The sequence below is a fragment of the Oryzias latipes genome, chromosome 18 (genome assembly GCF_053564925.1).
Source record: "Oryzias latipes strain Hd-rR chromosome 18, Olatipes_Hd-rR_3.1".
NCBI lineage: Eukaryota > Metazoa > Chordata > Actinopteri > Beloniformes > Adrianichthyidae > Oryzias > Oryzias latipes.
In genome coordinates this window covers 30,567,193-30,593,096 of record NC_136254.1, presented here as the reverse complement: position 1 = coordinate 30,593,096, position 25,904 = coordinate 30,567,193, and the positions used below count along the sequence as shown (strand labels likewise).

The 25,904-nt window shown below is 42.0% G+C and overlaps 1 protein-coding gene across 3 annotated transcripts in view; it reads right to left on the bottom strand.

Annotated features, from left to right (window-relative positions):
• Nucleotides 1-782: 782 nt before the first annotated feature.
• The window catches only part of exoc6b (exocyst complex component 6B), a 107,121-nt gene continuing 81,999 nt past the window's right edge, over nt 783-25,904 (bottom strand). For 2 of the 3 annotated variants that reach the window (XM_023948957.2, XM_023948959.2), the window contains 2 exons: nt 5,418-5,530; nt 783-3,279 (listed from right to left, as the gene is read on the bottom strand). In XM_023948957.2, coding sequence (XP_023804725.1) covers nt 3,153-3,279; nt 5,418-5,530 — 240 coding nt within the window. In that variant the 3' untranslated portion in view covers nt 783-3,152. Of the gene's footprint in view, nt 3,280-5,416; nt 5,531-19,571; nt 19,679-25,904 lie in introns of those variants that run through there. The other variant, XR_013651115.1, reaches the window with a different exon arrangement.

Here is a 25,904-nt window from a genome sequence, read left to right as displayed (position 1 = left end):
AATATTACTCGTCATTTTTCATACTACTAATGTTAGGTTGGGGGTATGAGGGGCAGTAAGTTCCCAGCAGAAAGTGTAAACAGAGAACTCTCAGTGCCAACGGTCCTGCCCACAACTGAAAGGTCTGATGAACTGCTGCCGCTCTTCAGAAACTATGTCCAAGAAAACGATACAAGATTTTCATTTTGTCTAAAAGCGACATTATCATAAATGAAAATAGATCAAAGGATGATCGGAGTTTGAACCAGCTGAGGTTCCCCAAACATTCATAGAGATGAAACTTTTGTTTAAAATCTCGTTTGAAACGTTCGAGCCGATCGACAAACCAGCTCCTGCGAGGGTTCAAACCCACCGCCGACATCTAGAGCGACCCCGTCATCGTTTTGTGGAGGACGCAGAGCAGACGGAGACTTCTGGGAAAACCTGGACTTTCAGGAACGTTTTGAAGCACGAACAAAGAAAGTTCAGAGGAAGTGAAGAAAAAGAAGAAAAAAAAAGGATTTTTTGTTTTTTCTTCTCCAGATTGAAGCCAACAGTTTGTGTTGCTGTGGATCAGCGGCTGTTAATGAACTGATGCGCCACAAACAAACCTCCTTCCTGTAAAGTAAACAGAGCTGCTTCTCCATCAGGATGAGGCTTTTCTGCTGCTCCCTACTCCGGTTTGGACCATTTTCATGTTTACACTGTGCAGAGAGGAGAGAAACAGTCTCATGAAACAGACATTTACCAAAAACAGCAGAGAAACAGACCGTTTTCCATTCAATACACTTCATTGTTTGGCATTTTATCACAGAATTTCTCATATTTATTAGTGGTTTTAATAGACGAGCGCGTACAGTGCTTCTGTCTGCCAAACAGCAACGTCTGCAGAGACTCTGGACACAAACCTGCCCCACCAGGACTCAATAAACCAAACAAAAAACATTACCTGATGAGTTTTCTACCAGCTCAGACTGACGTAGGAAAAAAGAAAATTAGATGGGAGATAAATGTATGTTTTAGAGAATGTTTCTGAAAAACAAACAAAAAAATGGATAATTTAGGAAAACTTTAACCAACAACAAAAACATATACATGTATAACGTTCAAGATTAAAAAAAAGTATTTAAGAAAAAAAACCTAATAGAAAGAAAACAAATAAAAAAAAGTAAAAATACTTATTAAAAATAAAAAAAACAACAAGAAATTTTGACAATTTTGAAAAAATTATAACAAAAAATATTTTAAAAAAAAGTTATAATTAAGATGGCAATTAAACACCTAAGCTTCATAATGAAATATTTCTTTTAAATCCCAAAAAAAGGTTTGACCTCATGAGATGATGGAATACTTTGATTAGGAACTGAGTGGTGTAAACATTCAGCGACTGTGTCCAGAGTCCGAACGTTGCTACGACATCGGCAGGAAAATAAAAAAGCAAAGGCACATTCAAAAACAACCCTTTTCCCTTTGTAACACAAAAAACTCCTAAAAAAGATTGACACAACGTGGTAGAAAAGCAAGTGACAAATGTTCATGGGGTCAAACATGGGCAGCGGTGGACGGTTTCCCTTTGATACACCGCAGGTTTGAATCCCTTTAGGAAGCGCTGCGTTTTTCCAAAACCTTTATTGCACCCAAGTTCACGAAACAAACCCAAAAAAGCCAAAAAAAAGTAGAGACATAATCTAGAGTGGAAGGAAAAGGTTTGTGCTTTTGGGAAGCTCTGTGGAATAGCTTCCTAATGGTTGCCAGATTGAAGCATCCCCCCTTTTTTGCCACCTTTTAAATGACATAAGATGAATACTTTTTTGGCGGCGATATTTCCATTCCAACAAAGTTTTTGTGAAAAGAGAAAACCGGTTGCCAGGTTTGGACAACATCCCCTTTAAACACGTGAGACACCATCACGTTACCATCCAAACCTAAGACGCCCTTTTTAAAGTGTATAAACTTCCAGATAAATCTGAAGTTGCCAGATCTGAGCATCCATTCAAGTATTTGCAGGTGATGAGTTAGAGTTTTTTGCATGAAGCAGCTCCAGATGTTAGAATGCTTTTGAAATCTTTTCTCAACTGCTACACCTGGCTTCAGATCAGAAAGTATTTTACAAGTTTTGAAGGCAAAAGCTCTTAACTGGGGGATAAAAAGTTGGCATTTAGGACAATAAAATGCGCACATAACAACACCACACAACCACAAATGAAAAGAAGACAAAAAAAAGCCGGTCCCTTTTGGAAGAAAATAGTGGCCATGTTGCACCAAGATTCTCTATTTGTTACTCGGCTTCAAATTCAGTGTTTTTCTTGCTGCTTCGAGGAGGACGTTTGATTGGAAGACGATCGATTTGATGCAACAGAACAAAAGCAGCCGGTTCAGTCAAAAGAACTTAAAGGTTTGTTAGTTTGCCTCCAAGATGACCAACGAATACCCAAAACCCAATGGCATCCAAGGATAGTCATGAGTGTTAACGGACAATGTGATAGAGTTTTCATGGGCGACGTTGACCTGAACTGGATCGCGTCGGAAGGAACTCAACAACCTCTACATTTCGAGACTAGAAGCCCAGGCTATGAGTGGCTCTCAAAGTCCTATCGAGCACGGGTCCAGAGACAAGTAACAACAGAGGCAAGGACTAGTTCCACCACTGGGAGAACCTTGGAAGATTTGTTGGATGGATCCTTATAGATCCCTAAAAGCTTTTGTAGAAGAACCGAGAGTATTTAAAGATAGCTTTTTTAGCTTTTTTTCTGCTTGTTTTTTAAATTTTCTTATTTGATTAATGGGTTTAGAGAAAGCCTCTAGCCAAGTCCAGACCAACATGGGGGACACTAGAAGATCATACTCTGAACTAAACTATTTAGACCAGATATGAATAGCAGTTCATAGGTAAAAGTCTTTTAGGGATATTTCCAGAAGATCTGGTTGGAGTTCCTCTGAAGTTAAGGTGCATGTGTTGTCTTCTGTTGATCGGGTTGGACGCAGGGCTGCCCAATCCTGGTCGCTGACATTTACCACCGCTCTCATCTACCAGAAATCCCGGGTCTGCTTTTAATCTGCATCTGGTGAGTTCAGTCATTTACATCCACGAGTTAAAGCCTGGACAGCCGGGAAAACCAGCAGGGTTGTAGATTTCAAGGACCAGTTTTGGCAGTCTGGTGATGAGGCTGGCTTCAGGCCTGCTGTTGTGTGATGAGGTTGCGTAGCTGTTTGATGATGGTGTCGATGAGTTTCTGTCTGTCTCGGTCCGTCTTCCTGAACTGGGCAAAGACGTTGTTCTTCCTGCTCGTCTCCTTCATCCTGGAAACGGAGAAGAATGGACAACGTGTGAAGACACGCACTGGGTTAACGATTACTGTATGTGCCGAAAACCAAGGTGCGCCACATGGAAATCCACACAAACTGTGAGCATGCTCAGTGGAAAGACTAAGAGAAGAAACCAAGCAGAGCCGTTTATATGTCAGCAAGACTTGGGAGGAATATTTTTGTAATATAACTTGGGAAATTTGAATTTTTGGGAAAAAAAAATTGTTGTCTACACATACAAATGTGTATCTTTCAAATTTCTGATTACTTTTAACATTTTGAAGTCCCTTGCTGTGGTGCAGAGGTAGAGTGGATTGATTTGATTGCAGGTGTCCTTGCGCAAGACACCGATCCTCACATTACTCCTGGTGGTTATAGGCTGGTGCCAGTATTAGGCAACAGAGCCACCATCAGTGTGTGATGGCGGCACAGATGGCCTTTGAATGATCTTTGCTAATGTGGGAACTAATATTTATGCAAATGTGACAATGATGATGGTGTTAGCTCTTTATACAGTAGGAAACAGCGGTTGTCTTCGATACCCAAATACCCAACACCACTCTGGGTACGTAGCAATGGGTAGGAAGTGTGTGCCAAGATGGTACCAATACAGACGTATACGATCCTACCGCTACTGTATAAAAACACAGATTTGGGGGATTTTTTGTTGTTTCAGACATGTCAATCACTTGTATTCTATTCAGTTTTGCCACACAGTTCTAACCTATCATTTCACCTTTATAGCAATTGTGGGCGGGATCATGTATGGATGGGTGGGGCTTAGAGGGCGTGTGGAGCATCAGTTACGAGGCAAAGGCGAAACAACTGAAAGTTTGATTCCAATTTAGCGACTTGATGGGTCAGAGTGACGTGGACAACGCTCTGAAAAAAGTTTGTTGCCATGGCGATGACATTCGTGTTTACTTCAGTGTATGTGAAAAAAGAAAAAAAAAAGAAAACATCTTGGGAACATTCAAGTGGACTCCATCACTCTGTCATGCTACTTCGTCACACTTAATGTTTACAAATAATAAAAATTTGCAATTTTTTTGGAAGTACCGCAACAAAAACCGCATAGGCACTGAAACCGCTTGAGGGCATGGGACAGGCACTTGATAAAATTGGGTAAATTCACACACATGCGGACGGAAAAACAAAACAAAATGGATGAATGTATATGCATGCTGGGATATATCATCTTTTTTGGGTTGTGTTCGCAATAATCCCATATTTTATTGTTGGATACCTGACGTAATGGATAACCAGTTTATGCGACACCGAAAAAAACTGACGAGTTAAGAAATCAGATTTTGATGGTTTACTTGTTGTGCATGGAAACGGCAGAAACTCAAAGAGTAGCTGTGAGTCAGTGGGTTGGGTAACCATTGGCCATTTTATTGGTCAAGAGTTCAATACCCAGGCCTTACAGCAGAGACGCCTAACCCCCCTTTGCCTTGATTCATAAGAAACGTATGAAGCTTGTTCTGAAAATGCTCAGCGGCAATGAGGAGTGCGTCTCCTCCGATCAATGTTGGAGTTCACGTTTGAGGGCAAATCTGTGAGAAACTTCGAAGGCTCTAAACAAAACATTTCCTTTCATGCAGGCTGTGCGTTTGCGGATGTGGTTCTCATCATTATTTCCATATCAGCTCAGCCTCCATCACTGATGGAACACAGATACATGGGGATGTGGGTGGTGTTGGCGCAATAACATCCCACCAAGACAAGTTTATTTTCTGTTTCATGGAGTGTGTTAACCATTAAATACGTTGCGGCTGAGAGTTCACACACCTACTTAGAGAAGTGTTTAAGAACACGCCTGCATCAAACGCACACACACACACACAATACTCACGGTTTCTGCAACCTGTTAAAACACGACGGACAGGAAGGACAGGAGACAGAAAACAGAAGCTAAGGCAGATGAAATGATGGGCAAGGTTCCTAAAAGCAGAGAAGTGGTTGGAGGTGCAGGTGCAACAAGTCATGGTTTGTTTTTTCTGCAGGATTAAGATGAGGAGATGAAAAAGATGGACAAGGACGACTTGGCATTTCAGCCAATAAAGAGAAGTGAGAGCCTCAAAGGAACAGGTCTATCTGTCGGAGATCGTCATGAATAAGTGACAACTCACTTCTCCAGGAGAGCCAGTGAGATGTGTGGGTTGACTCTCAGGTATTTGCAAGTGGGTTTCCCATAGTCCACTAGATATGTTGACCAATCCCACTGCGTGAACAGGTCCAGTAACTGCAAAGACAGGATGACAGAGTTAAACAGAGCCTTACATCCAGGTTTAATGAGAGCCACACTCGAAGGAGATGTACTTAGTGCAGTAAATTGATTAGAAGCGTAATAAAAGGCAGATGGAATCACAGATGTTTGGATTCTTGACTTTAATTACGGAGCTTGAGAGCGTGTTCAGATGTTTGGAGCGCAGAAAGGCTTCTTGGACTGGTTTCTTTCCAACTCTGGGAACAATAGACCTCTTCCAGATGATCCAAAAGCCTTTGAGTGGTTTAGAGTTTAACAACAGATCAGTAAATTACTTTAAATCGTAATCTGACGTCTATAGTCTGAGAGACAGAAAAGTCAGTTGAGAGACATGAAGACGGGATTGACCGTTTGGTATTCAAAGAACTTTTCTTGATTTGATCTGAAGGCGACGGTGGCCGGTTTTGTTATGATGCCACTGCAATCTTTCAGGGTCTGCTTTGGTCCATGTCTTCAACGGCAACTTTCCCACTTTGATGGCCACAAAAGTTAAAAGTAGTTGGAAACGCCTCGTCAGTAAAGGCATTGTGGGTGCAGGAACCTTTTATAACATGACGAGGTGGTTCTTCCCTTCCTGGACAGAACTTGTTTTGCTCATTGTTGCCTTTGAACGGGCAGTCTGTTGGTGTTGGATTCACCCAGGTGTGACGACAAACCAAACTAAAGGAAGGTTGGTGGAAGGCGAAGATCCCGCTTCATTTGAACAAAATTTATTGGACTTTTCCAAAGTTGAAACAGCTTTAACCAAATGGAGTGAACATTTGTTTAAACATTTAACACTAGAGCTGCGGCCAGCGACTGCTAATAACCCATGGTCTTTGAACTATTGTAACTCATCAATCAATTGATCAATCAATCCACCAACCAACCCACTAGTCAACAAATCAGTCAGACCAATCAATGACTTAACCAACCAACCTCTTTTTATAAAGCACTTTTTATGCCTGATAACACAAAGTGCTTCAACCATTTGTACACTTATTATCAATCCAACGTATTCTGACATAAAATGCAGCATAACGATTCCTATTTAATTCTACTTAAAGACATGCTTTTAAGTAACAACCAAAGCTGTTCTGTTAAAAAAAAAAAGTAAGACATCTTGTATTCTGGCCTTCCATTTTTAGGCTTCCTGGTTGTAAATTGATCTGAAGAACATAAGCAGAAGTTGTGGAACTGATTCCTATTTGGATGCCTGTGAACTTTCTGAAACATTTAGAGGAAACTGAATCTCAATGGGGAGCCTCTCTTGAGCAACTTCAAGTCATGGGTTAGCTACTTTATGTATTATGCTGGCTAAAGGAACAATGCATAAACGGAGTAATTATAAACCGTCTAAGAACATAAGCGGGACTATACAAACAAACTTAGCAGTGGAATTATACATACTCTTGCCAGGCTGACCCAGTTGTGACATTTTTGGTATTCCAAATATATTGCCCGGTTTGTGCCATTTTAACATGTGGGTCAATGAATCTTAGTAGAATACGGAAGGAGGGGTTGCAGGCACGATGACCCACATTTCAAACTGTTGCATAACCCGCCACTGCCCTGCTGAACTCTGCCTAAGACACTCAGAAACATGCCTGACAGGCAGCCCCGCAAGCCTACACACATATATATGAGCGCAGGGAGCCCCAGTGAACTCTGGGTAACACCAAACACATACAGAACCAGAGAAAGAAACCATATGTGAGCGGGGATGAGAGGAGGAGAATGAGGGGAGGGGCGCAGAGCAAAACCACATGTGGGGAAGAAGGAGAAAATTGGAGAGTAGAGATGAAGAGGACCCACAACACAGAGGCGGAGGGGAAAAGCGATAAGAGCAAGACTGGGATAGACGAGTGTTAGACGATGAAGGTGAAGGAGGTGGGACGTGAGCGGGATCAACCCATTGAGACAAGTGGATTCATTTATGAAAGTCGTCTTAAACCTGAGGGTTTTCTGGAAAACTCTGCGCTTTTATTCCTCAGCCTCTGAGGAAACTGAAAACATGAAATGAAAACATTTTCAGAAGTTAAACATCTTGCTTTTATTGAATTTACTGACTCCGTTATCATTTTGTTCAACTTTTAAAAACATCTCTAGAGTCTAGGAGCCTTACAAACACAGCGGAGAAATATGCTGATCCAGGCTTGGATCCCTGCAGGTCACAAAGAGGTCAGAGCCCCTAAGACCAGGAAAAAGTCGCGTTCCTGCGAATTTTAACAAATATGACCGCACATTTGAATAAGCTAATGATTTGATAGTGAAGAAAGTTCCTAAAGGGTTTAATTTCAGAGTTTTACACGGCCGTGGAGCAGCAGTAGGACGGTGTATTCCCAATTGGCAGATTGCAGGTTCGATTACCGCCTTGCCCGCCCATATGTCGAAGTGTCCTTGGGCAAGGGGCAAGGCACTATACCTTACTTTGCCTCTTGTGGAAGGTTGGTGCCAGTGTTCGACAGCAGAGGCGCCATCAGTGTGTGGGTGTGTTTTTGTTTGGGACTGTGACTGTAAAGTGCTTTGGGCCTTCAAGGGAGGTAGAGAAGTGCTAAACAAGTATTTACCAAGAACACGCCATTAACCATTTACCAACATACGCAACAAGCTGGTCGCTGGACTTGATTTTGATCATCTTAGAGTTACATTTTTCGAAATGCCGGGGTGCTCTTTTCAAAGGTTCTTCCGAAACTTATGACATACGAGTGACAATGTCATATGACGCTCTTATGCCACACTCTTGTCTTTAGTAAGGTACGAGTACTGGACCCTTACTGAATGCGCGCAAGCGATGTGCAAGTGCTCCCAGGATGCCCACACAAACTACGCTCAGGCCGTCTAATTTTCTAATTTACCAACATTTAATAACAGTTTAATAACAGTCAGGCGAGCGCACTTATCACGTGACCAGCACTAGTGGGCGCCATGCGTAATTTACTGGATTTGAGGGTGGATGAAAATGTGAAAATCCGTACGACACGCCTGGATCTCACTTCACTGTTGCTTGTAGTATACATGGTCACTACTACCTGTGACTCTACATGTTCACTGACTGATCTATAATTTTGATTTTTTGTGCTGGCCACTGGCGCGTCGTCCTAATCATTTTGATCATTTTTCACCCCCAGACAACTCATATCCACTCATAAAGCAGTTTCAAGACGGACATTTTTAGCTAAAACTCCCATATATAGGTATTAAATGACCAAGAAAATGACAAAAACTATAGGCACTAAATAATAAGTGTAGTATGTATTAAAACTTTAGGAGGACTTTCCAATTGCGAAGCAGAGTAAATACAAAAAAGGAATGACTAGCTTGGCTGGGCGGGGGCAACCGTTGGCACCATCCTACGAGAAGGGAGGACAGCGATGAGGAGACGCCAACGGGATTGATGGAAATGAAGAGTGCGGGCTTCCCAAAAAACAAAAAGAGGCACACGCGAGCAGCAGATCTTCCCCCCCACACACACACCTGACCCTGAATTCACCCTGCACAAACACCAGCCGAAAACGCAAGGTCTCTTTCTTCACCTCTCCCTGAACTTTTCTCTCTCTGTCTCGCCCCCCCCGTCACCTCGCCATGACCTCCCCCGTGCTATCGCTCCCTTCTCCTCGCAACGCACACACACTCGGAGATTATTGCTTCCTCTTATTCTTCCACAGAGCCAAAAAAACAGAGCGATGTGTTTCCGTCACATTTCTTCTTCCTTTTTTTCTCTCGCTTCACCTTTAAACCACCAAGTTTCCGTCCATCGATCCTCGCCTTCGTCCCTCCCTCGAAAAGAGATTGTTTTTTCCACACCTCCCCTCCATCTGCATTGGTCCTTCCCCATCCACTCTTTCCATCCTCTTCCTTACTTTCCTTCTCAAGGTCTATCCCCTCTCCATCCATACCCCTCCCTCGGCATTTAGCAGCATTGTTAATGGTTATTTCAGCTGTAGGCAGGATTTATTTGGTTGGGAGCGCCTGGGAATTGCCTGTTGCTAATAGCCAGGGTCACCCACAATTCATCATGTTTACACCCCGTCGCTGTGATTATGTAACATTTCTACGATGAGGAAGACAATAATCAGGAGGTAGAAACGACTAAAGGAGATAGTCTCTTAAAAGCGATTGCCTCACTAATCTTCCTCGGTGTTTGTGGCTCCAAACGGCTCTCCGAGTTTCCATCTCCTCCACAAGCTGACAAGGTTAGAGGTCACTAAAAGCAGGGAAAGTGGACGGGATCTTTTTTTTTTTTTGTATCAGGAACAGCAGCCACTTTGGCACCCGTCCATCTCAGAGACTACTTTCAATCTATCAATCATCAGCTTCCATCCACCAGCTCAGACGTTACTGTTTTCCTTCTACTGCCGCTGACAAGCAGGTTTCAGGAATCCAGAGAATTCCGACAGGAATATTCCAGGATTTAAAAGACTAAACTCTTGAGCTAGGTAGACACGGGCATGTGAGGCACATTCCAAACTTGCGCTATCTTGAATGCACTTTTAGCATATGTAGTTCACGCAGGTCTATCGCTACCCGATACTTGCACATGTACCTACAGTTGGAATAGGATTGGTGTGAAATATTAAAGCAGTGCAAATATCGCCAATCTTGCTCCAGGCTTTTTCTTTCATAGCAGTATTCGGATTTATGAAAGACTGTGTCATATCTCCGTCTGGGCAAAAACCGAATTTTTATGATCAAGTTCATGATCCACTTTCAAACAGTTGGCCCCTTGTTTAATTGAAAAGGACACTACCCATACTTCACTACCAAATCTGAGTCCCTTATGGGCTAGACTTCAACTGGTTTACCTTTCATCGCGTGTTCACGTTTTCTACAAAGAACCCTAAAACAGACTTTAAAAAAAGGGTAGTGATACATAAAAGCAAGATTATTGAACGTGAAAGAACCCAAAACACGCATAAATGCGCCTTTTTTATAGACTTTTTATTGGAAGTGGTCACTTGAATGTGTGTTTGCGAGTCTGGAGTGAACATAGCATTTGAGAAACAGGCAACAGGCCTGTGTATCGGTAGAAATATTTAGATTTCAAATAGTTTCTCCTTTTCTGAATGAAACATTTATCGATCCTTACTCCCATTTCTGGAAGTCGAAAGGCAACTTCTGGCTCTCCTCTGTCCATCACATTCCAAGCATTTTAACCAAAATGGATCCACATTCTTCAGTGGGTGTCAAAAGGTTTCAAGAAACGCCACCAAAGATCTGAGGAAGCATATTTGTTCCTTGTAACGGATCCAAGCGCTCAGGGAGTCACCAGCAGCAATCGGAGCAACGCTGACGAAGAGTTTACATTCCTTAGAGTCCTTGGTGTGACCCAACAGAAAAATCAATCCCACAACACCAGTCTTTCAATTACAAAGAATAAAAGTGCTTTCTGTTAAGCAACAGCAGAACCTTAAATGGCATTCCAGAGATTCAACATCTGGACAAAATGGAAGTGATGCTCTTGTCCAAATATTTCAGTTTCCTTAAGGACGGTTCATGATAAACAATTGTCCACAAAAACTCTTTGGCGTTTCTTCTAGAGAACCCTTATAACCACAACACCACCTCTAGTTAGACTTCAAACATAAAACCTGTAGAACATAAAACCTTTTGAACAAAAATGTGTTGAATGACTAGTTTTGCTTTGTAAATAATCTCAAAATGTACCAGAAATCTAATATTTTTAAAGGAGAAATAACAAAATGCAGATCGTTCACTTTTTTGATGGAAGTTCACTTGCTGGATAACAGCTATTTGAAATATCTTATCAAGTGAAGCGTTAAACTTCGGGGATGGATCCAGACACAAAGTAGTTTGGTCCATTTAGTGAGAAGTCAAAGGTCAACAGAGGCATCAAAAGTGGTTTGAACCATCATGGAGAAAAACAGCCAACGTTGACAGCTGTCTGTCATTGGCTATCTAACCTCTCTTTACCTCATCACTGAATCTTTATATCACTTCAGAGGTCAGAGGTCATCAGCGGCTCCTAAACACACCATGCTGACAAACGTCCGTCCAACTCAATTACATTCAAAGTTTAGGGGAGAAGAAGGTCTTTGGTTCTGATGGAGGTTTTTGGCACATGAACATCTCAGTGGGGTTCATCAAATGCTATAAGAAAACTGCTTTTTACCTTCTATTGTTGAGTTCATGATAAGAAATAAAAGGTCCAAGACCTAACACGAGTTAAACAAACAGAAGCCAAAAACAAATGATAGTTTGAGTCGAACTGAGAACAAACAGAAGAAGACAGGTTTTTACTGATGAGGCAACTGTTGCACTTCTATAGTACTTGTTGCAATGAAAATAAACTTTGTTTATTGGTTTGATCAATCGTTTGTTTGATACAACAAATGTTAGAAATACTGCAAAAGCCCTTTGACGTTTATAAGTTCAGAACACGATGACAGTTGATACACTGAACATCACGGCCGGGAGGTCAACGGTCGCATTCAGAGGTTATCATCCGACAATCCGGCAGCTACTGAAAGTGCACCTCAAAGGACTAAAACATCTCAATCTGATTGTTTTCTTTATTCTTTCGCCCTCTGTTTCTACACAAGCGTGTGTCCTGCAGCCCGCCATATCACTGCGTCTCCAGCTGGAAGACGGTAAGAGCCATCGCAACAAGGAACTCATTTTACATTCTGGCTGCAGGGCCAAGAATCAAATGAAAACCAAAAGCTTGTATCTGCCCGCCGCCTGCTTTGCAGCACCGCAGCACGCCGCTGCCAGTGACCACAACACAGCGGAGCGCTGGGGTTTATTAATGCGCCGTGAGGCGGCGTGCAGCTACGAGCAGATGTGCAGATGACATGCAGGCGACCCGCATGGGGAATTCATCTTCTGCTCCCCGCTGATCAGGGGGGTTAGAGGTGCGACACGTCTGCAACTCCATCATGAGCCGGACTGTACGTTTACCAGATGATTCCAAGAATATATTTTTATGGCTTTTGGTGTTTCAGCTTTGAAAAAAAAAAAAAAAAATGGATTCCTTCCACCACCATCTCCTCAGAAAAGAACCTTCATTGGGGATGGAGCTTTTAAAAAGAAATCTTCAACCCAGAATCTAACTTTTCAAACCTCAACTGTTTTATTGGCCATTTATAAACGTGTTTGTAAAGTCATTCCTGAGATCTTAAACTAGAAACAGCGGTTTAAGTCGGGTTTCTTTTGGCCCGGATGTTTAACTTGGAAAAAAAATCGACATTTTTATTCTTTTATAGAGGCAATTAAAGCCTTTAAAAATACTCAAAAATGCAGGAATGTTTGATATTTTTATGTAGAAACATGCATTTGGACTCTGGAGAGCTCTCATTAAGCACACCACATTAGTCCTCAAATAAACTTTAGTTTGAACTCTTTTATAATGATTGAAATCTTCCAGCACTTCCAAACATTTTCCCTATTTTTAGGCAGTCTAACAACCATGTTAAAATCAGGTGACTGTTAATGAAGACTTTCACTTATAAAGAACCTTTCTCTCCCAACTACGATCATCTTTTGATCCATTTTCAAATTGTTCCCAGTGGACTTTTTTTAATTCTGATTGTGGGTAAATTACTTCTAAAAAGTAATTGATTACTTTACTTAGTTACTAGATCAAAATTGAAATTAAGTGATTTTACTCATTACCCTCTTGTCCTTCATTGAACTTAAATCTGAAAACAGTGACATCGTGCAAAGTATGAATCTGTTCAAGACATAACCTGGTTTCATTCGAATTCAGACAACAGTGTGAAAAATGACACATAAATAAGTTACAACGCATGTGGTTTATGGCACTGCTCAAAGTGAGATGAACCTGTATTCACATCTACCAAATCTATGCGTGTTTTCTCCCACAGTCCAAAAAGATGCCTACTGGTGTCTCTAAAGTGCCCCTAGGTGAGAGTGTGAGTGTGTGATTTGGCAACAGACTGGCGACCTGTTGAGGTTTTACCCCGCCCTCACCCAACAGTGGCTGGGATAGGCTCCAGCAACCCAGCGGGTTTGAAAAATAGATAATTTTCAGAGAGTGATCCAACTAAATACCAAAAGCAGAATCTACCTATTCCAGCTCTTCCAAAAAGAATAAAACATAAAAAAACATGCCTTGATAGATTTCTTCAGCTCTATTGGGTCCAGAACAGAAGCCTTGTGATTAGAAGAACAGAAAGACTGACTGAAGATAACTGTCAAGATGACTGATCTGGTTATTCTACATCCAAAGAGAAACTACTCCACTTGTATTCATGATCTGGCAGTTCTTTCTTTAATTTATGAAATAAAAAGAGCTTGAGAGGAAGATGTTGAGATACCAGCTGAATGTAGACGTTAATCTTTAAGATCACATCTGAGACAAAGTGTCCTGCTGGTTTTAAATGTTGACATACAGACACTGGTGGCGGAAAAACAAACCCTTTGAAGCTGATTTGGGGGGAAAAGTCAACAAACTGTTGTCTAAATCAAGTTTTCCGCGCTTTGTTTGTCCCAAAGGACGCAGTAAACAACAGCTGGCGTCCCGGACCCAAAATAACTCAAAGACGTTTCCAACATGGCTGTCATTAGTGCGAGTACCTGCCCAAAACGTGAGACGGTTCAGATGTAGGAGGCGGGGAGCCCAAACGGGACGCCGGTGGTTCAAGCAGGGGTCTAAGCTGTCAATTAGACACTGTGCAGGCAGAGAGCGGGCGGGCGACCGAGCTTCGCAGACACGGGGTGAGAGAGAAGGAGGTGAATGAGGGAAGACTCAAACAGAAGGATAGGGGAAATATTACAGGAGGAAAGAGGAGGTCAGGCGGAGGGTAAAGAGATGTTACGGAGGAGGAAGAAGGAGTGAGACGATAAAGGAGTGCAGGCTGCAGTGGCGGTGAGGGGCCTGCTGGGAGCTGCTCTGTGTGCTGATAAAGCAAATAAAGACAGAATGCTCCAAAACAAACAGGGCTGGAAAAACAGCAGCTTTTAGCTGCACTATGGGCTCCATTTACATTCAGGCACTTTTTCAGAAGGTCAATTCAACCCTTTTTCTTTTTTTTAAAAGGGCCAAACACTTCTGAGAGGTGAAGTTTAGGCCGCAAGTTCAGTTTGGGTTCGCTCAATGTCTACAACCAACAAAAAACACAGTTTGCTTTGGAATTACAACATTTACAAGAAGCAGCATGAAAAGAACTTCAGTATCAAGACAAGAATTGCTTTGGGACTCTGTAAACCCAATTCACAGCTGTCCTTATGGGTGCATAAGGGCCATTTACCAGTCAAATATTGGAAAACCCCTACACTTTTTCTACGGGCATGACGTGGGCGACAGGTCATAGGAAACACTTAAAAGACATGCAATGGTACAGGCCGTGTCACACAGCCACTATATGTACATGTTGCACATTTTTCACGTATGAAATTTCGGTCTTTCATGATACATGCGTATTATGGTAAATGCTGTATAGTTGTACAGCGCTTTCTACCTTCTTAGAAGGCCCAAAGCACTTTACAGTCACAGTCCCATTAACACACACATTCACACACTGATGGCGTCTCCTCTGCCAAACCCTGGAGCTTCTTAACTTTCTCTGGTGCAGAAAAGGACACAGTTGAAAGGTGAGGAGGCTTTGAAGCTTTCACCCCTTTGCTTTGACCATGAGATGACCGCAGAGTCACACACAACAGGAAGGGGTGTAGAAGAAGAACATGTTGGGGAGACCAAGGTGCTGATAACAAAACAATGACCTGACACGGTCAGCACGCGGTCACTGTGCGGTCATGAGAAAACCACGCTCCTGCTCTCCAACATACGAGGATGGATGCAAATATCTAAAAATGGAGCAGAGGAGGAGAGGTCCTCTGTAGAACTTTTGTGAAATCGTGGAACAAACATGTTCAACCAATTTCAGGCGGAGTTTAGACCAATGAGGGAAGATTTTGGCTTTGAAGGACGACCAACATCTGATGCCATCATGCTGGGGGACACTGTTTTGTGCTAGCAAATATTCGGAGCCGTACATTAGCGCCAACTCTGGTTCTTTGGAGATGACGGCTAAAGAGGCAACGGGTTAATTCTGATTAGCCGCGGTGCGCTCAAGTGATCTCGACAATGACACAAAAAACAAAAATGAACTGGTAATTTCAGCATGGTAAGATATTCCCACACCTGCATCCAGTCTATTAAATCAAGTGTACATTGGTCATTCGCAATATGTTTGTTCATCTTTTGCGATCGCACTATTTCGCAGATGTTTTTAAACAGTGCATTGTGTTCTGCATCCTGATTGGCTGTAGATCACTGTCAATCGATCTCCTCCATGTCCTGTTTCCTGTACGACATGCGTTCAGTTTGCCAAATTTATATGAATTTTGATCATAATCAAATATTTATTTTCATTCTATTGTATTGGATTTATTTTTCTATGAAGGTTTGAATTTTGACAGTAAAAGCAAGAGAGAAAAACGTGAAAATGTTCATGTCTGTCTGAAAAAGGTGTATAAAGCGTGTAGTGAAGAGTTTTACCATCGTAACCCTTTTACAACGAATATGTCGCCAGCGATACCTAAATAACACGCGCTCTTCAGCGAGGCTCACACCGGCTACGTCCACTAGTGTTCAAGCGGCCACTTGCAATGAAAAGTCAATGTAAATGCACGTCAACCTGAATTTCGGGCTTCCGCATTCAAACTGCTCATGTTCAACGTCCCGTGGTCTCTACGTACCGAATGGGGGTTCACTGATTACGCGCTGGAAGTCCAACCGGTCTATGACACCAAGTCGGTCATTTATCGGAATGGAGCTGCGAAAGTTAAAGCCTGGAGCAAGATTTGCAAAGCTCCAAAACTCTGTACTGAACCTTCACCAATTGTAGGTGGCGGACAAGCGCAAGTACACAGTAAAAAGAAACAAAAGAAGAACTCCCTGCCAGTTGACTGTGTGTAGACCATATGCTAAAAGCGCGATTAAATCGCGTGTAGCACATTCTGGGACATGCTACATGTGCCTAGTTTGTAGGCACCTTTAGACCCACTTTTGGACCATTTAGGCAATCAATGTGAACGAGCTGATCTTAGTCAAAGTCAGCTTTATTGTCAAATATGCTGCATACGCAAGACACACAGCACAGTAGTTAGTCATGCCTACCTGAACAAAGTTGCTTTTACTGCAACATATTTGGTTGGTTTATGCTAATCGATTGTAAAGTATTGATTATAAGCGCACAGCTGCTTTTCTACGCTTGAGAATCTGCGGGAATCACGTTAATTGTGCTTACATTTGAAGACTTAACGGCAAGTCGGAAAAAAGCTAAACCCTGTTAAAGAGTTAAAACATTGGAATAACTGAAATCTAACAATGACTACTTTACAGATTTAGTCTATTGCGGGTTATTTTTAGAACGTAGTGAGAAACGATGGATCACTGTACTGTCCTTCCTACTCAATATTTTAGCCATTTCTGACTTTAAATACACCTGTGTTAATGTGAAAAACTACAGAAGTTTTACAAACTACTTTTTAAGGTAGATTTTTTTTCCCATTTATGTTGTGTTGTTATTTAAGGATTAGTACAAGTCATCTGGTTAAGGTTATCGTTAACCGATTTCCCACTATACGTCCATAAAAGTGAAACTGAGAACGTTTCACATTGCCGTTTGTGTCCCTAAGAAAACATAAATGTGTCAATAAAAACAGCTGAAGACGTCATTTACCTCCAAAAAGCCAATGTGGAGGTTCTATGGTCCAAACGTCTTTATGAACGCAGCTGACCTTTTGTTTGTGTACATCCCAGGCTGAACCATCTTCACCCTTAGAATCGACCAATTTCCTGACCGCTACTTGACCACTGGTCGGACGCAGAGGAGCCACGCTCCCCAACCGGTCCAATCAGATTGCTCCACAACTCTGTCACTGTGACCGCTGCCTGACCTGTGGTCACTGCGATAAGGCCGGCCACAGACAGGACAGGAAGTTGAGAGAGGGGCTGAGGAACACACACACGCTTGTGACCTCTTCCACACAATAAAAGTTAGAGCTTGTAAATCCACAGATATGAAGGCGCGCGTTCGTGCAGCGATTGTTCCTGGCTGTGTTATCTGAAGCGCAGAAGGATCATCTGCAGGTTATTGCGCTCAGATAAGCGTGTGAAGTACAGTGCGGCGTGTAGGAGGAAGATTTATGTGTCGAAGACCCAACGAATGGTCTGAAAGGAGCTCCGACGGTTGACCCAGTGCTGTTTTGTGTTGTTTTTCCTGCTGATTGAGACATCAGGGTGTGCAGCAATGACACTTAAAAGACAGGAAGAGGAAGATTGGAGCAGCAAGGTCAAAATCTAAGTAAAATTGAACAACATTTAGGGAAGACTTCACAAACAGAAATTCTCTTAGACGGTCTGTAAAACAAACAGAAAACCCACTCAAATCAATCAGAAGCTCCGGCCTTATTCTGACGCTCAATTCCAGGAACGTTTTTATCCCTTTGACGGGAAACAAATGTTTTCCCATAATTATGTGCAAGTTTGGAAGCTATTTTTCATGAAATGAACAGATTTGCTTAAAAGAACACACAAATATGTATTTTATGGACACACAAACACATCCAAACTAAACAGAGGAAGATGTGACTTTTGGAGAAAAAACACGAAGACAAACAAAACCATAGCAGACAGTTCTCAGAAATCAGAAAATATTCAAGAAGCATTCACACTGAACATACTTTGTGTTAAAGTTTTAATAATAAGCCAATGTATAGATGCAATCACCGGTCCTGTGGCGTGTTTTCAGTGACAGGCATGGCATGATGCATCAGTGGTAGTGCGTTGTGGATACTCCAGCGACATTTTCAGCATTGCAAATTCTGATGCAAGTTTGAATTTTTCACAGCGCAGTCCAAATGTCTAAGCTTTGGCAAACCATATTTCTACCGTCAACCAATCAGGGTCTAAAGTGTGGTAGTGCCGTGTTGATGCTGTGAATACTGCAGGACAGGAAGTCATCAAACTGGGTCACAGAGAGACGGTAGCACCGCTGAAAGCGTCAGTCATTCAGACTAGAGCTGCACGATATGAGGAAAACTCACGATATGCGACATCAGTGAGCAATATTGCGATGACGATGACATGAGGTATGTGAACAAATAGCAAAACAACCAAAAACATAATTTCCATTTCATTGCAAGAATTTAAAAATGATACTCCAAATGACCCTCGTCTACATAAGGCAAACATCCAACATCTCCATCCGTCAAGGGGTCCATCCAATTTGTCAAATGCATAAATGGATTTAAAATGGATTTGATTGGTTAAATACTTCAAACTCCCATAAGATTGTTTTAGCACATTTATTTGAACCATTTATTGCAATTTTCGCCGTCTTTTGCGATATGCGTAATGCACAGCTTGATGCCGCGATAACGATAAATCTGCGACATATTGTGCAAGCCTAATTCAGACGCAGCTTCTGCTATAGATGGGAATGCTCATCGTATAGGGAGAGTCTCTGAATGATCTCATGAACCCAAACATAGAGACGAGTTTGCGATGCTTATGTAGAGCTCTACAAAATAGATAAGCCTGATCTCTGAAAATCACCTCTGTCTTGCACAAATTAGCAGGAAGCTGCGAAAAGCTTCGGCGGTAGCTCCTCCCTCGTGCGCTTTGCTTATGAACGCAATTTTGCACAAGCATCCATCAGCAAATTTAATCAATAAAGAAGCAGCAGACGCAAATAAGTCACACAAATAGTGTTTAGTGTGAACGCAGCACTAGACAAGGTCAGACAATTTTAGACTGTTATTAAAGCTGAAAGAAGATGGAAAATAGAAGGTAGTGGGATACTTTACCAACATTTTTCCAACTTTCACTGTTGGAAAAATTTTTTTAACCTGATTTCTCATACATTAAGTATATTGTGGTATAAAACACCAGTAAAGTCCCCCTCCAATCATTGTTTGATCTATTTTCAAAGTGTTCCCAGGGGTATTTTTATTATGACTATGTCGGTTTTAGCCAAGATTCTAGCAAAAGCTGTCATTTTCTAGGACATAGTTTCTGCAGAGCAGAAGGAGTTCATCTGAACCTCACCTCTGATTTGTTGGTGGGACTGCTGGTGCAAAGGCTTTCCCGCCCTCAGGCTATTGCAGTTTACATGTTCTCCTGCTAGCTTGCAGCCTGACACCCCCCTTCCTAACCTTAAAGGGGGAAAACAAATGGTGAGCAATATCGGAGCAATCCATCCAGATACCAGCTTAGACGAGGAAAACAAAGACATACATGGATCTAGTTGTCCACAACAGAATGGAGCAGAGCCCAGCGTACTTTCTACGTCACAAATGCCATCTTTTTCAAACAGCTTTTTTTTGATTCACAAAAATATGAAAAAGAAAATACCATTTTTATCGGAATGGGTCTTTTAAAAGAAATTCCGGTGGTTTCCGTTCATTCCTCTGAGGCTGAGTAGAAGCTTTGGACCGGTCTAAATCCCAGACGTCAGGGTTGCGTGGTTACAGAGTTCATCTCGCAGAGACGTCTGGCCACCACCACGCTCAGCCGAGTACAATGTAATGTGTGCGTGTTTGTGTCAACCGAATCAAACGTTTTCCGCGCAAACTCCCATGTTCCCGTCCCCCATCTCCCTGCACCGCCAAAAGGCCGGCGGGCGAGCATTTAGACGTCCATCTGATGCTCATCCTTCCTTCGGCCTCTTTCTTCTCCGCTCATCCCGCTCTTTCCCCCCTCTATTCATCCCCCCTTCTGTGAGCGGTCAAACGGATGAAGAGAAGTGCCAGCCTCCCCGGGGTGAGGGAGACCACCCTGCAGGCCTGTATCACTTTCACCTGACTGCACTCTTTCAAACGTGATCCGCTGCTTTCTGCCTGCGCCTCCACAACATCTTCACGCATTCACGTCTCGTCCCGGCTCTCCTCTCTCAGGCTGCACAATGTCCTTCGCTCTTTCTCCATCTCCTCCCCGCTTTGGACGCGCTCACATCCACTTCTATCGACTCTGCTCCTCTAGTTTTTCTTTTTACCGAGACGGCTGAGGACTCCCAAGGTCAAAGGGGGTCATGCTGCTGATGCCAATCTGTTTCACGAATTCACAGATCAAACCATGATTCTTACTATTCAATATATTCTTGTTTGAAAAGATAAAAGCACAAAGATTTAGAAAAATTAAGATTGTATTTATCACTTTGAACAATGTCAGGTTTTTCCTAAAACATGATCATCACTGTTGTTTACTGACATGTTCTGGTACGGCTTCTCCGCCATGCTAGCAGACATAATTGTTTACGAAATGTACGTAATATTCTAAAAATGACGACATTCACCGCCACTTTACTTTGATGATTTATTTACTTCCTGTGACAGTAGCGCATTCAGTTAGTTTAGTTTATGTACGTGAAATCCAACATTATTTTGCATTTTGGAGCGATAAATTGCCCAAAATGTGTATTTTACTAGATTCTACCCTATAAATAAAGATTGCGTATTAGCGATCTCATATGTTGTAGATATAGACCTTTTGCTAGTTTAGTTTATAGGAGGAATAAATACATCGCCAGTAGTGTATTTTTACTAAACTCTATTATGTTTTAAAAGTAGCAAATCAGCGAAGCAGATATCACCAATGTTTGTACTCAAATTGTAGGGAACAGATGGGGAATATTGGAGTATTTAGAAACTCGTTACAGCCATTCAAGTTTCCACTTTGCCTCACAGCATTTGAAAAAAAAGATAAAAATAACCAACACTGAACATTATAAATGTTCTGACAAAAACAGACATAATAATAGAAAATAAATTGTGCTAATATGTACACGTCTACCTATAGCTAGTATTGTGTCCAATATTTAGACCTAAACATCAGCTTTTGTCACTTGTGTCACTTTATTACAAATTATATCCATTTAATTTGATTGCTTTTAATAGGCAATCAAACCAATTCTAACAATGATTCTTCAAAGGAGATGTCTCTCCAAAGATGAGATGTTTCACCACTCTAAAGTTTTTCCTCCCATGGACTATGGCGACAAACTCAAAGGTACGACTTCAACTGAGCTCAGTTTTGGGGTCGGCATCGGAACCTCCAGGTCCGCCGCCTTCAGCACAACGTCTGTCACCTTCTAGTCCTTCCAGGTCAACTTGGGCACAAGCAGGAGCTTTACTAAACAAACCAGGTCTACAAAGTCCAAGCTCAGCAGTTGCTGAAAGGAGACCTCTTTCCAGGTCTGAAGCAAAGGCGTTGAAGCTATTGAACATTAGGATGCAGACTTATCAAATCTCTGTTTGAGTGATCATTTCCCCTGTCACGTTTGCCATGTGAGCCGGGCCAATATAAAGAAGTGAACAGCACTAAGTGGCGGCTGCACTTCAGGCAGAACAATGAAGCGTCAAACAAACTGCGCTGGAATCGAGCGATGGCTTCCTCCCACAGTAACGGATGACTATGTTTAGGTACGAATTGTTTTTCCTCACTGACCTTCCGAGAATAAAACAGAAAAAAGGCTTTCAGATATGAAAATATGTGCCAGGCTGTTGTCTGTAAAGGCATTTACGCACAAGAAAATGGTGTCAATTACATACAATACAACTGCCCTTACGCATAGACACAAGCTGTCTGCGGGTGAAAACTATCAAGGTCGTAGACCGCTTACAGGGAAATTATTCATGTACTTTTTTTCTTCTATGGACAAAAATGCTAAACCTATGCTTGTTAATGCTGTTCATGTGATAAGTGGGCGCAATCTGACTGTTAGAAATGAGAACGTTAGACTGTAGTTTGTGTGGGCATCCTACGGGCACTTACGTATTAGTTACACACCCCGTGCATTTGTGTGCGGTAAAGCACCTGAGTCACGACTAGAGTGTTGTCGTATGCCAGAAGTGCGTACAACTTCCAAAAGCCTAATAAATACTTCACGGTACTCTTACCACACCCACGACAATGGTACGTTCCATTTTCATGATGCCCTTAAGGTGCCCACACGAGCCACCAAGGAACAACAAGACACCCCTCCCTTTAAGATGCAGGTGGCATTTGACGGAAATGTGCGCACGCAAACCCAACGCAAACGTAAGTATTTCTAAAGATAACAAAAGCCGAGACCTGAAAATCTTTTCCAGATTTTAGAAGCGCTCTAGCCTGGCAGAGCACCATTGTTGGTTGAATCCTATAAAGCAATTCACCCCTTGTTTTCCTGTTTCTCTATATTTATTTATTAGAGTATCTTTCGCCATTTTGTGGCACTTAACTCCAACTACAAATTTTTCAGCTATTTCAACCTTTAAACTATTAAAATGTTCAGCTTTTTCCAGCTATGACTTTTGGTCCTTCAAATCCTAGAAGATGTATCAGGATTTCCAGGATTTTTGCCTCCATTGAAAAACTGTGGGGAATCCTTGAAAACTTTTTCTTTCTTTCTGTGGTGCACAAGCTCGCTGGTTTGAAACCCGACCGCTGGCATTTTTCACAAACATATATTTTTTCGTTTTTGTGCTGTTTTCACTTTATTTATGGTCAACTTCTATAGTTTTTTTTTCCAATTATTACCCTTTCAGTTTCATTTTCATTCAGCATCATAGCCTTCAACCCTGCATTTTTTCCTGGAAATGCAGCTCCTTCTAGTGACAAATAGAATAAATAAAAACTAGAGTTTCCCAACGAAAAATGTAAAAACAAAAAAAAAAGCAAACTGTGTCAAAAGAAAACATCAGAAATGAAAAAAAAGAAAAAAAAAAGTTCCAACTGATTTTCTCTTTAAACCAGCTTCAACGGGGGTGAAATCTCCCTCACCCTCATCCAACAACCGTAACTGTTAAAATAATTAGATTTGAATAAAATAAATAACACTTTCCAACAACCCCCTCCCTCCTGGATTCCATCCTCCTCCCTGGTCCGCCTCCCACTGCCTCGTTAGTCTGGGTTACGAGGAGGTGAGGTGGAGGTTTCCTCTCCCTCTGGGCCTCATCCCATCCTTTAGCCTGTCTGCTGCCTCTGTACACACAGATGGAGGGCGGGTGGAGGGGGGTACGTCTTACCCTGTCACTGGGTAATCGCTACTGGCCACGGCGATCGCACACATGCTCTGGCAGAGCGCTGGTCATGCTGTGACTTGATGCTTTAGCAGTCTGGGAGGGAAGCCTCTTGAGGTCACGGAGGCTCAGACGGAGGTCAGTGTTACGGCTGAGACTGTAATTCGTTTCTGGATTGTATTTTCCGTTTTCTATTATATTTTTTGCTAAAGTGGGAGGATTTTTGCCTTTTTTTTCTGCCATTTTTGTTCTTAATCGTCCAGAACACCTGATGGGGCCGAGGATCTGCACTGCAGCTTTCAAATTCTGAGCATTTTCTGTTGGAAACTTTCACTTCATTTGATACATTTTGTAAATAAATAAATACATCCTGGATTATTCCGGGGCCTTTGTGAGTTTCTGAGTCATTAGATTATTACATTTGTTTTCTTTCTTTCTTTTATGTTACTCTAGACTGGATTGCGATGGCAGATGGCAACGCTTCTGTGAAAAAACTGGTGCATGATGGGAAAAAAAGGCTAAGAAATTTGAATACAATGGGTAAAAAAAGAGGGTGAAAATTTGGGTAAATTTTAGTGATAAAGTGACTGAATAAAGGAAAGAAAAAATGATTAAAAGTAATATTTAAAGGACATTTTGAAGCAAATTCCTGATAAATAGGAGTACAGTGGTACCTCGTTTTATCACGGGGGTTACGTTCTAAATGTAACCAACGAGAGGCCAAATCCACAAAATTACAGATACAGATCCTACACACTTCATACACTTTTCTCAGACAGACATGATTATTTTCACACTTATTTAGATAAAAATAGAATAAGTTCAACACTTTAGAGTCACATAGCTATACATCAATGATGTATGTAAATTTGGCAAACTGGACACACTCTATACCCCAGTGGCCCCCAAACCCCGGGCAGTAAGTACCAGGGTGCAAAGACTTCAATAAGTTTTATCTACAATCTGACTCTGAAGGAAGTTTTACTTTGAATATCTACTAGATTCTTTCCACCACATCCGACTCAAGTCGCTCAGTCACGTGTGGATAATACGTCCACTACCTTGTTTAGCCGATCGCTAACTCGAAGCCCCAAAACTAGCATGTGTTTTTGCAGGAAAGATCCAGTGAGGAAATAGAAAAAGAGCTTTCCACTTGAAAATAATAGAAAATCTGGATTTACTGGACAGGAACCAGGAGTCTTTACTCCAAATATAGATCTATTGTGACAGTCGTTCCCACAGACCATAATAACAATGCATTAAACAACCAGCTGACTAATGTTACAAGGATGCTGCTAATAAAGTTTCTCAAACCATATATTCACGTTTCTTGTTACATTTATAAAATATCAGTTCTAGTGAACGTTTGTTTTGGGTTTTTTCATCCGTCGCACCTTAAGAATCAGACGAGGCTGAAGTTGGCGTCTGATTTTTTAAGCTTCCACCTTAACAGTTATGGTTTAAGAGAAAATCTGTATCACATTTTAACGGTTCCTACATAAAATCTAAAGCAACTGCAGATATTTTTCAGAGGATGAAGATAAACTTTACCCTCAAAAGTTAAGGGAAACGGGTAGTTTACAAAAAAAAAAAAAAAACCCTCAGTCTGGTCTGTGAGATTATTGTCCTATATATAACCTGCTTCATAGTCTAAAAGAGGTTTAACATCACTGTTGGACAGGAGACACGGCTTATAGCGCTTTTCTACTTTCTTTCAAAGGCCACATCGCTTTACAGTCACACACACACACACACACACACACACACACACACACACACACACACACAGTGGCGGCGGCTCCGCTGCCCAACAGTGGTGCATACCTTCCACCAGAGGCAAGGTAGGGTTCAGTGTCTTGCCCAAGGACACTTCAACGCATGGGCGTGCAAGGTGGGAATCGAACCTGCAATCTTACGATCATGGGTCGACCGTCCTACCGCTGCACCACAGCCGCCCAGATTGATTGACACGGTCTAGAGGCATCAGGACGCAGAACACAATGCACCGTAAAACATTTTTCTAAATTTTTCTAAATTTTTCTAAATGACTGAAAGGTGAAAATATAGGAGGAAAGAAAAACAAACTGAGCCAAAAACACGAGTTTAAAGAAGAGATTACACAGTCACATGAAATCAGTTAGAACTCTTAGAGACAATCTAACAACAGCTGGGTGAAGGTTATTATTCCGGGCTGAACAAGTGGGCTAAAGGTGGAGGAATGCACGGCTGGCGTGGAGTTAGGGGGAATGCTGATGGAAGGGTTTTGTTGGGGGGACGCCACACCGCAACACACACACACACACACATGCAGCGCAGGGCCAGCCAAAGGTTCACAGCAACCGCCGACTTCTGGATGATCTAAATATAGACGGCCTGATAAGAT